The sequence below is a fragment of the Arctopsyche grandis genome, chromosome 1 (assembly GCF_051622035.1).
Source record: "Arctopsyche grandis isolate Sample6627 chromosome 1, ASM5162203v2, whole genome shotgun sequence".
Lineage (NCBI taxonomy): Eukaryota > Metazoa > Arthropoda > Insecta > Trichoptera > Hydropsychidae > Arctopsyche > Arctopsyche grandis.
The window spans coordinates 38,893,844-38,905,167 of NC_135355.1; the positions used below are offsets into that span (position 1 = coordinate 38,893,844).

General features: G+C 34.5%; 1 protein-coding gene across 3 annotated transcripts in view; it reads right to left on the minus strand.

The window, feature by feature from the left end:
* Positions 1 to 446: 446 nt before the first annotated feature.
* Positions 447 to 11,324, minus strand: part of LOC143919900 (uncharacterized) — a 118,824-nt gene continuing 107,946 nt past the window's right edge. The window contains exons 1-4 of one of the 3 annotated variants that reach the window (XM_077442489.1): positions 7,513 to 7,541; positions 7,323 to 7,388; positions 2,987 to 3,418; positions 447 to 2,915 (exon numbers count right to left, since the gene is read on the minus strand). In XM_077442489.1, coding sequence (XP_077298615.1) covers positions 1,052 to 2,915; positions 2,987 to 3,375 — 2,253 coding nt within the window. In that variant the 5' untranslated portion in view covers positions 3,376 to 3,418; positions 7,323 to 7,388; positions 7,513 to 7,541 and the 3' untranslated portion in view covers positions 447 to 1,051. Of the gene's footprint in view, positions 2,916 to 2,986; positions 3,419 to 7,322; positions 7,389 to 7,512; positions 7,568 to 11,324 lie in introns of those variants that run through there. The other 2 variants (XM_077442481.1, XM_077442497.1) reach the window with 2 other exon arrangements.

Genomic DNA, 11,324 nt, shown 5'->3' on the forward strand with positions numbered 1-11,324 from the left:
ATGAACATAAATACTCTACCGATATCAAAGACATAATGAATTAAAGGTTGAATGATTTTTTCACTGACACAATTGGAACAAAAACGAAGCATTATTGTGTATAAAGAAGTCAGATAGAATGATATGATTAAAATGAATTGATTTATAAAATTTACGTACATTCAAATTACATAACAATTGTACTTGATTTTTTTTAAATTCCAATGCAGAGAAAGCAGAACTGTATTTTCAATGCAATAAAACATTTTTAACCGTGAATCATTCGATGACGTTCAGTCAAATGTGAAATCGTATCATCACGCCATTTTTTTCTACATTTATAAAATCAGGCTTTCAAATATTCAGTTTTTCTCTTTGAATGTATCATATAAATAAAAAAACAATCGTTTATATTTTAGTATTCAATTTATTTTACTTTATATTAGTAACCAAAATGAGACTATTACATCACAAATAACTATTTTTTTTTAAATATTATGCTTTAATAACGTTATTCAATAAAACTATTTATACAAATAAGGAATGACATCAGATCTTTTCGACCAATTTGAATCCCATTTTCACTTTACCCAACGGACGTTGACATTCATTTTTCACGGTTACGTTTGTGTACGGTTTGGTTTGATTGTTCAGTTAAAATGCGTCAAATTTAGAAAAAAAAAACTAATAGACGTTGTCAATTTTGTTTTTTGTGTGTTGAATTATTGTGCTTTTTATAATTTTTTACAGCAAAACCAGCCGAGCAACACTAAGAAAGCGGCATTATTGTTTTTATTACGTAAATATTACTTCTGTGTTTATATTTTCATTGCAATAATAAATTTGAAAAAATATATTTTCAATAAACAATTGAGTAAATTTAAAAAAAAATATACAGTGGCATCTATTGAAAATGTCTAAAACTTTTTAATAAAAACGTTAATTCATCAATTCATCAATGTTTTCAACACACCCCCGTGCATTAAATAAATTTAATTTCTATCACAGACATTTTTTGAGAAATACGTGTACGCACATATTACTGCAACCTTTTTCAATTGTTAAAAATCATTCAACTTTTGACTTGCAGTTGATTCGAACTGTCGCTGACTCTGGAATGCTTTGCTCTCATTCGTCCCAACAACACAACGGCCACACTAGTCATCATGATCAACGTGACTGCAAATACTGCAACGATCCACATAGAGGGCAGAAGAGTCATCTCCGCATCCAGAGCCTCATAACCAGTCAAGGTCAAGGGTTGAAGTATTTTCACGACGGGTTCACACCCAGATTCCCTGACGTACTTGGCCCAAGTCCTGTTAGTGCTCGTCAACTCCCTTTGCGGCTTTGTGAAAGGTCTCCTTCCAGCGACACTTCTATTCAATATGGGATTCTCACGCAATTCAGCAACGTCATAATAACATATCAAACTCTTCCTCCTTTTAGCTCCTTTCAATGTAAAGTCATCTGGAGACGTTTTCGAACCGACGAGCACGCTCAAATCCCCTTTGACCATCGAAGCCCAGTCCCACATCTCAGCTATGCTACAATCGCACTTCCAAGGATTACCCACAAGCCTCAAAGAATTAATCTTTGGATTTTTAACCAAAATGTGAGGAGTCAAAGAAGTCAACTTATTGTTGCCCAAATCTAAATGCTCCAACTTGGGTAGCAGTTGCAGAAATTTCAAAGTGCCTGGTTGGGAATCGAAGTTGTTTCCAGACAGATTCAGACGTGTTATGTTGCCGTTTCTCTTGAACGCATTATCAGGCAAGAAAGTCAAGTTGCAATTGCTCAAATCCAGGTTCTGTATACCTGACAATTGTCCAGGCAATAGAGGACTCTCCCTCGTCACGACCAAGGGATTTCCTGCCAGTTTCAATTCCTTCAATTCAGTATACGTCAAATTGTTAAAGAAGATCGTTGCATTTAAAGGTCGCATCAATCCGCAATCGTTCAACTCCAAACTTTCCAAGTGCGTCAAATTTCCAAAAAGTCCTGCTTCCAAAGAGTTCAAATCGTTCCCAGACAAAACCAAACGCCTCATAGAAGTCATCTTAGAGAAAGTCTGCGGACTTATATGCGACAAATTGCTATAACCCATATTTAAATATTCTAATTTATTCAAAGGAGCTAAAATTTTAATGAAAGCGTCGTTCAACGGATTATAAGATATATCCAATTCTTCCAATTGCTTCAACTTTTCAAAACTTTTAGGCAAATACTTCAAGCCGCAGCTGCTCAAAAATAGCCTTTGCAAGTTTGCAAGAGGCTTCAGAGCGACTTGCAAATCGAACGCAAATAGAGGATTGCCTGATAAATACAACGTTTTCAATTTTGTCGCATTTGCGAAAGCATCTTCAGACAAAGGTCCTTTCAAATGACAGTGTGACAAATCCAACGTATCCAAATGGTACAGGTTATTTCCGAGAGTCATAGCGACATCCAGATCAGTCAAATCGTTCTCAGCCAAAATCAAAGTCCTTAACCAAGTGCAATTCATAAACGAATCTTCAGGCAAAATAGTTATACCGGAATTCCTCAAATCCAAATGCTCCAAACGATACAAAGTACCCAGAACCAAAGCCCAATCGATATCTACTAAGAAGTTTCCAGACAACTCTAACCTTTTCAACGCTTCCAAATTGAAGAAAGCGTTGTCTGATATCTGCGTCAGGTTGCAATTGTTCAACTTGAGCGTTTCCAAACTAGTGAGTGGGTCAAAGATTCCTTGATCGAGCGTGACCAGAGGATTTCCAGACAAATCCAGCGTGTGTAAAGCTGTGATGTTTGTGAAAAAATCGACGTTCAAAACAGACAAATTAGAATAGCTCAAGTCTAAGTATTGGAGGGATCGGGAGATTAAAAAGGGTCCTTCCACATCCTCTAACAAATTGTGTTGCAGCTCGATCGTAAGTATCCCAGGACAATCTCTAAAACACGAAACATTTAATCAACATTTACAGTTCGATGAACAGTTGTTTATATATTGTATTATACTCACTCGAAAGTGTCTGGATCGATGCTAGCTATTTTGTTCTCTGATAGATCAACGTCTATAAGGTACTCTAGTCCTTCGAAGGACTCCTTTCTGATTTGAGTCAGTCGGTTGTGAGCCAGCTGCAGCCTCCTCATTTTTATATTCTTGGGAAAAGTTTGCAAAGAGCTCACACTGTTGCCGTTCATGTCCAAAATGTAAACGTTGGGACTTAGCTCGTCGTACGGTATTTGGGTCAAGTTGCTCTCTGAACAATCCGTGACCCAGTTGATCCTGAAATAGTGGCAATCGCATTCATCGGGACACTCCAATTCGAAGTTGTCCCCGTTATACGAAAGGACATGCGCTGCTAGACCCAACAATATCCATACAAATCGCATAATCTTCATCTCCATCGTTTCAGAGCTCCGAAGCTGGGTTCATCTCAGATTGCTCCGTCTGAAAAATTTCGCAATTGTATTTATGCAAAAATGATAATGAAGTGATGGGTCTAAAATTACCAATGCACTGATTGCAACGGGATTAAATGTAAATGGCAAATGTCTACTATTTGTCAGTGTGACATTCGAAGATTGAAGGTCAGATGTGCTGGTGCTAAACGATTGTTATTACACACACTTTACAAGTGAGATATTTGCAATGTTAGGGACGTAAGTGCTTGTTTAAAAGCAATGAGGAATGAATTCACAGTTAGGTAATACACGCTGGAAGGGAATTTAGACAAGTAACATTTTAATTGTACAATAGTTTTGTTTCCTGATAATAAGCATAATATAAAGAAAGTGGTGGTCTATCAAAATATGAAAGGACGGAGAGAAAGAAGCAGATCCCCAATCGATCCCAAAATGATTGAATAAGCTTTTGACTGGTTTTTAGATAAAGTCAACTTTGAAACATATGTACATATCTAAATAATATAAGGACATTTCCTATAAAAAAATTGTATATAATTACTTAAAAGTTTAACAATTACATCGAAAGATATGTCAGATTGGAGAATATGTGATAAATCAGACTCACAGTCATTAGCCAGCAGCAGGCCCATCTCAAGGGTATATGGTACCCTTACACGAAAATCATGGGAACAAATCAATCGCGAAGACTTGCTGTATATGTAATGACATTTTTCCGTTGGGGCATATTACACTATCAATATTACCACACGATCCATACCTATCGCGATCCGTATTGATAGTGTAATAGGTTCGTTGATATTTGACAGTCGACTTCCTGCGTCCTTCATAAATTGTAACGTTAAATAGTCAGTATGGTTACTTCGAGTAGAAATATTAAGTTGAATATAAAAACAACCGTCAAATATCAACGACTCACGAGTAAAACTTGTCACACAACAAACTGTCATCGGTACAAATGGTTACTTTGAATTGTATATGTATAATATTTTAACGATGGGTATCACTCTATCAATACAGATCGTGGTTCTACATAGTATGAATATGATTTCAAGTTTATAACCTATTAATGTGGTTCCTGTACGAAGAATTTTCGTGCGACAGGAGCACCGCGCGAGAGATTTTCGTAGCAGTGGTTATCCTGATAGCGATCCACATTTGGTACGTAAACCATTTACCATAAATGTATATACAATCTTTAAAATTGGCACTTTCAAACAAACTTGGCTGTGTTCGCATTCTTTAAGTAACATGTGGGCATTCAAAATCAATTTGAAAACTAGTTATAAAATGGTTATACAACCAATACGAGTCAAATAGACAAATGTTTCATCAGAATTAGAGACTTCTAAAATACAAAAATAATTTCAAATTGGCTTCACCGCAGCCCTGCACGTCTCAGCTCAGGATCGTGTTCAAGAGCGACCTTTTGTAATACACCAATTGGATAAAGGCACACACCTACTAACTGATCACATAAACGCCATGACGTGATCCATTGCACTCGCTTGGGGCCGCAGCACTCAAAATACATACATATATACATCACTTCAACGAGACGATGGAAAGTGTTACCAAAATGTTGACATATCTCAAATGGACTATAAGGCGTAATGATGTAATAAGACAATATTTGGTATATATAGTCAATATATTCCAATCAAAAGATCACTCAAATTCGTCTCCTTTTGGCCAAAATACGTAGACCATATGCAACATTTGTTGCCAACAATCCAAATGTATATACCAGGCCAATACTGGGTTGGTACGATGCAATTAGCTTGAAACCAAGTAAAGGTCTGACCGCACTATGCGTCAAATGAACGATCCGACACTTCACAACAGTGTGCGACAGTATTAGGTAAACCGCACTTGAACGACAGCGATGCGACACTACGCAGTAAATTATGTCAATCATTCGTTCAGTACCTCGGAGCAAGATGGACGAAACGGACGCTATTATAGTATCTTTGATATGCGAGGAAGAAGAACAATCGAGAAAAACTAAAAGATTATGGCTACATGCTATTTCAAAGACGCGATATGAAGAAGGAGAATAATTGCAAGGCAACCCCCACTCAACGACACTTGCGTCACTTTGCGAACGACACCTTGCGTCAAAGTTGGTCGAAAAGTCAACTTTGACGCACGGTGTCGTTCTACGTCATGCGACTGTCGCGCAGTGCGTTATGTCTCATACAATTTCATACAAACAATATTTGTTCGCGTACTGTTGTGAAGTGTCGGATCGTTTGGCTGTCGCATAGTGCGGTCGGACCTTAAGTCGGATGTCCAAAACGTTCAAAAACGATCGGGTCACGCTTCCAGTAACTTCCAAGTTACTCGGCCCAAGCCACTCACATCGTGTCAACCTAGTATTAATATCAAACAAACACACGTATATACATACATACATATATATGATTGGGATGATCATACGTCCCGTTTTGGCCGGGACAGTCCTGTTTTTTGCGTTCGTCCCGTCGTTTTCGTTTTTTTTTTTTTTTTTTTTGTCCCGTTTTGTCCATGTTTTTCCAAATCAATCCGTTTCCCAAAAACAAATGTTATTAAATAAATATACATTCACATACAATACATATATTCATTTTAAAGTAAAATTTTAATATTTTGTTACAATGATTCATTTTACTTTTTTGTGAAAATAAAATCGCTTCGTGCTATTTTTTAAATCATAATTATTTTTAAATAACTGAAAATACAATATTATATTATATTTAATTTATCTCGTTTCATTTTCTTTTTTTAAAGAAATGTACATTCTAATACAATTTATATTACATAATAAAAAAAATAAATGAAAATTAAAGATATCAAAATTTTCAGTTGCACATAATTTAAAGAAACCGAGAATATCTTTTTGGAAAATTTGTAAGTTACATTATTTGTTAATTTAACACGTTTCAGAAAAAAATCAACCTGCGGCGCATGAACATCGAGTATTATATATTTTTTTTATATTGTTTCTATTTTCCTTGTATATTCTGAAAAAATTATAATTCCTTGACAATATTTGAGGGAAAATTTATAAAATATTTTGACCAATAACAATTTTTTTTTATATATGTATATATAGTTGGAGGGGTAATTTTTTTGTCCTGTTTTGAGTCCTGGGAAATATGATCACCCTACATATGATCCAATTGACGCACGTACATACATATATTCTTAACAAGACAAATATAGAATAACTTATATAATAATACAGCACAAATTCGATTAACCGTGATCGGATTAGCCGTGATTCCGATCAAACCAAGGAAAAATAAGTAATAAAAACCACTTTAAAATTTACGTAAGCTGGTGAAACTGACTAAAGTAAACAAACTAGAATTTATCACCACTGAACGGGTAACCAAACGATAACACACCACTTTCTCATTCGTTATGTCCATAATAAAGCTTACTTGCAATAAATTACACAACTCGATTCGAATCATTATAGATTTATCATTAGTAAAAGAAAATACCACCCCGTATTACGTTTTCACTGATGATTGTGTTGATGAAATAGAATACATGATGAATATTTGTTTTGAAGAACAATAATCTTGACACCAATGTGATGTTGCCAAGTCGATTAGAATCCGTGTTGCAATCAAATCGCACGAAAGCATAAACATAAACATAAAGAAAAATATAAGCGTACGTGACCATACGGTGAATTTATATAATGATGATGATAAAAAAAATGCAGCTAGAAATGCAACTGATGCATTCCGTTTCAAGTGAGTCATGGATACGTGAAAAAATCGACGCAATTTATACACCATACTTGTATGTTATGTTTTATTATTATAATAACAATAAATATATGACATTTCTTTTGCAGCAATAACTATTATTAGTGATGTTTACATATTAAAGTGCACTTGCATGTGTGGGTAGAAAATTAAAGACATTTTACTTACATTTGCATAAATTAATACTTGATAGTGATGATAGATAGCCTTTTTTATATATGACGAAATATGTATCTATATATTGTATAGAAATAAATATATACAATTTTTAAATTTAAAATACGATTTCTTATTTATTATTATTAATATTGATATAAGTAAATTAAAACTAATATAAATAATAATGATCGAAACGAACCCGCACACTCATCGACTCGACTCGAGTGCGCTTTTGAATGCGACTACTCAGGTATGCCGCTAACTAGTTTTTAATTTAATAGTGAGCATACGTATGGCAACACTGTATGTTTCGTTGACGGATTAAAATATATTTTTTTTTGGTTTGAGCAAATTATGAGAAACTGTATCATTCGTTTGATTGATTTATCATCGAAAATTGATAGATGGATACATACATAGTGTTGTAAAATTATCAGTAATAATCTTTTGGAGAATATTCTCGGGAATAATCTCCAAGCCGAGAATTTTCGAGAATATTCTTTTTTAGAGCATCTGGAGGGCTTTTAAGGTCTGACCGCACTATGCGTCAAACGAACGATCCGACACAATATTAGATAAACCGCACTTGAACGACAGCAATGCGACAATATGCAGTAAATTATTTCAATCATTCGTTCGGTACTTCGGAGCAAGATCGACGAAACGGACGCTATTATAGTATCTTTGATATGCGAGGAAGAAGAACAATCGAGAAAAACCAAAAGATTATGGCTACATGCTATTTCAAAGTCACGAAATGAAGAAGGAGAATAATTGTCGCAAGACAACCCCCACTCAACGATACTTGCGTCACCTTGCGTCAAAGTTGGTCGGAAAGTCAACTTTGACGCACAGTGTCGTTCTACGTCATGCGACTGTCGCGCAGTGCGTTATGTCTCAATTTCATACAAACAATATTTGCTGGCGTACTGTTGTGAAGTGTCGGATCGTTCGGTTGACGCATAGTGCGGTCAGACCTTAAGTCGGATGTCCAAAACGTTCAAAAACGATAGGATCACCTGTTGTCACGCTTCGAGTAACTTCCAAGTGACCGCACTATGCGTCTGCGACACGAACGGCAGCGTGCGGCCAAATATTGTTTGTAAGAAATTGTAAGAGATATAACGCACTACGCATCACGCGACAGAGCTGCCTTTTGTATCAACTTTGCCGTGTTGTGTCGTGCTGCAGCAGTCGACGGCCGTATAGTGCGGTCAGACCTTTATACTATTCCGTTGCAATTTAAAAAAATGGATAAATTCATGTGAACGGTAAGATGAAGGAAGACACGAATAAAATTAATTAACTAATGCAAAAAACCTAATTAAAAATAATTTTTAGCATTTTGCATTGCATTTGTACAGAGAGAGGGTAAGCAAATGTGACTTTTGAGCAGTCGGCGAAACACAACAAAAATTTAACGATTTTGGATCTGGAAGCAAATAAAAACCAACTGACATTTTAGTGTAACACGCATTGTTTATTTACCAATTTTTATCGTCTCTAAACTTAATAAAATTACGATTTCATTTTATGTAATGTTTTTTAAAAGTACGCACTGGTGTAAAATGACAATTAAAATACCGAAACTCATACAAAATTTGTGTTAAAAAATTTCGTCGAAAACTATGAAAGTAAATTGATAAATTCATGTGAACGGTAAAGATGGGGGAAGAAATGAATAAAAGTAATTAATTAATGCAAAATAATTTCATTGGAATATATTCACCAAAGCAATAAAAATATGTATAATTTATTGCTTCCAGAGTTAATAAGCATTGAATTCCTGTGAGAATTTCGCGGAAAACGTTCATGGTGGTAGTGCGCGTATGTCAAAATGACGAAATGACACATTCGGTGTCGTCAGAATGAAAAAATGTCATTCAAAATGCTCTCAGACATTCTATAACGTCCTATTACTACTATTATGTTCTGAAAATATCCTAGAATCATCTGAAAAGCTAATAAACTATCTAAAGATATTTTATAACCAAGGAAAAAGAAAATTCTCGGCGAATAATCTTTTGGAGAATATTCTCGTTGTCCGAGAATACTCTCGACTTATAACACTATGGATACACGTACCAGTTACTCGCTAGAGCTCACATATGTACATTGGCTAGTACCTAGCATGTGTATACGCGGCTTAAATATACCAACTGTATTTTTTACAGTTAAAGTTTATCTTCTAGTTGTAATATATTTTGACTGGTTGTAATAAATTCTATCTAACGTAGTGCCAGCTATCTAACTATTCTATCTAACGTAGTACCGTTTTAGTTGAAGTGTATTTTCAGTTGTAATTAATTTTGACTAGTTGGAACATATACCGTCTAACCCACGTAAGTTGATTTATATGGCGAATTACATTCCAACTGGTCAAAATATATTACAATTGGAAAATACAGTTCAACTATAAGTTGATACCAGGTAAGGTAGAGAGGTTAGGTTTTCGTGAAAACGTCATTCGAATAGTTAATTGAGTTGGAAAGTCACATTTTTGTTTCAAACACGGTACGCATTACTTTTATCAGTAATATCTAGTAAATATTAACTCATTATTAAATTGTAAAGCACTCGTCGAAACATCAGAGCTGTCAAAACTCAACTGTTATATTACAACTGGCGGACATTGCTGAAAGTGTATTTGCGCTTGTAGAGATATAATTTAACAGTTGAATTGTATTCGAAAATGAATGGTTTAAAACCCCAGTTGGAATATATTACAACTTATAATACACATCGACTGTAACATATAGGTACATGAGTCGACCAATTTTTAATTTTTGAGTGTGACCAGTTTTAGGGTGTGACCAGTTTTCTCGTGACCAGTTTTAGTGTGAAGGGTGATCACGTGTGACCGTTATAGAGCGACCGTTTGTCCTGTGACCGGTTCACATTTGACTAGTAATCACCGAACTATTTGAACATGTTGTTAGTTCCCACTTTACTTACTTCCCATCCGTCGGTTCCGTAATTCTTCCGCAAAAAGCGATCTCGCGCACGTCACTAAAATCTCGAACACGGAACATCTGGCACCCAAAAACTTCATCAATCGAAAGCTATTCACTCGAAATATTGCCAGATGTTCCGTATTCACGATTTTTGTGCAATAATCCGTTAGCCGATTGCAATTTGGGCAATAATCCGTTTACCGTATTTCATACTATGAGTTACAAAGCATTGAAATTAATCTAAAAGTCATATTTAGATGCTAAAATGGAACCTTATGTTGAAGGGAAACATGAAAACACTAAAATTGATAAAAATATATGCACAATATACAGATTAATTATCTATTGCATCCGCATGCCATATATAATATTCCGTTTGTTACAGACATTACTAACAAACTAACCAGTAGATTTTATGACAGAATCACTAATAACCATACTAACACACTTGTGAAGAGTCTCGGTGATTACAACAAAATGTCTATACCCTTCAGGTATAAACACAGATTACCTAAACACAATCTGCTTTAGGTCATCGACTTTAGAGAGTCTTTAATTAATATTATGTATTAGATGTATTATGAGCATTTATAAGAATTGTAAATAGGTTTTTGAGCTCTTTTTCCTATTATGCTGTAGATTAACATTAGAATAATATAATACTATGATTACTAACCAAATTAAATTAAATTGTAAAATAGAAAATGATCAGTAGATCAGTAGCTGTTAAAATAGATATAAGAGGTATTGTGAACATAATTTCGTAATAATAAAAAGCATTTAAAAATTAAAATCAATTATCTATTAAAATCATTTACCGCTCGAATTAGTACGTTCATATAAAAAAAATACTGAAATTGAAAACCAATACACGAAAATATAGTGAAATATAAAACTGGCCCAATGAATAATAGCTCGAGAAAAAAAATGTAAAAAAATATATATGTATATTTTTTACTTTTAAAATTGGCTAAATAACTAATTATACGTATTTCAAAGCAATAAAAAATCACTATCAATTGAAAAACATCAGACTATTGATTCCAATACTCACTTA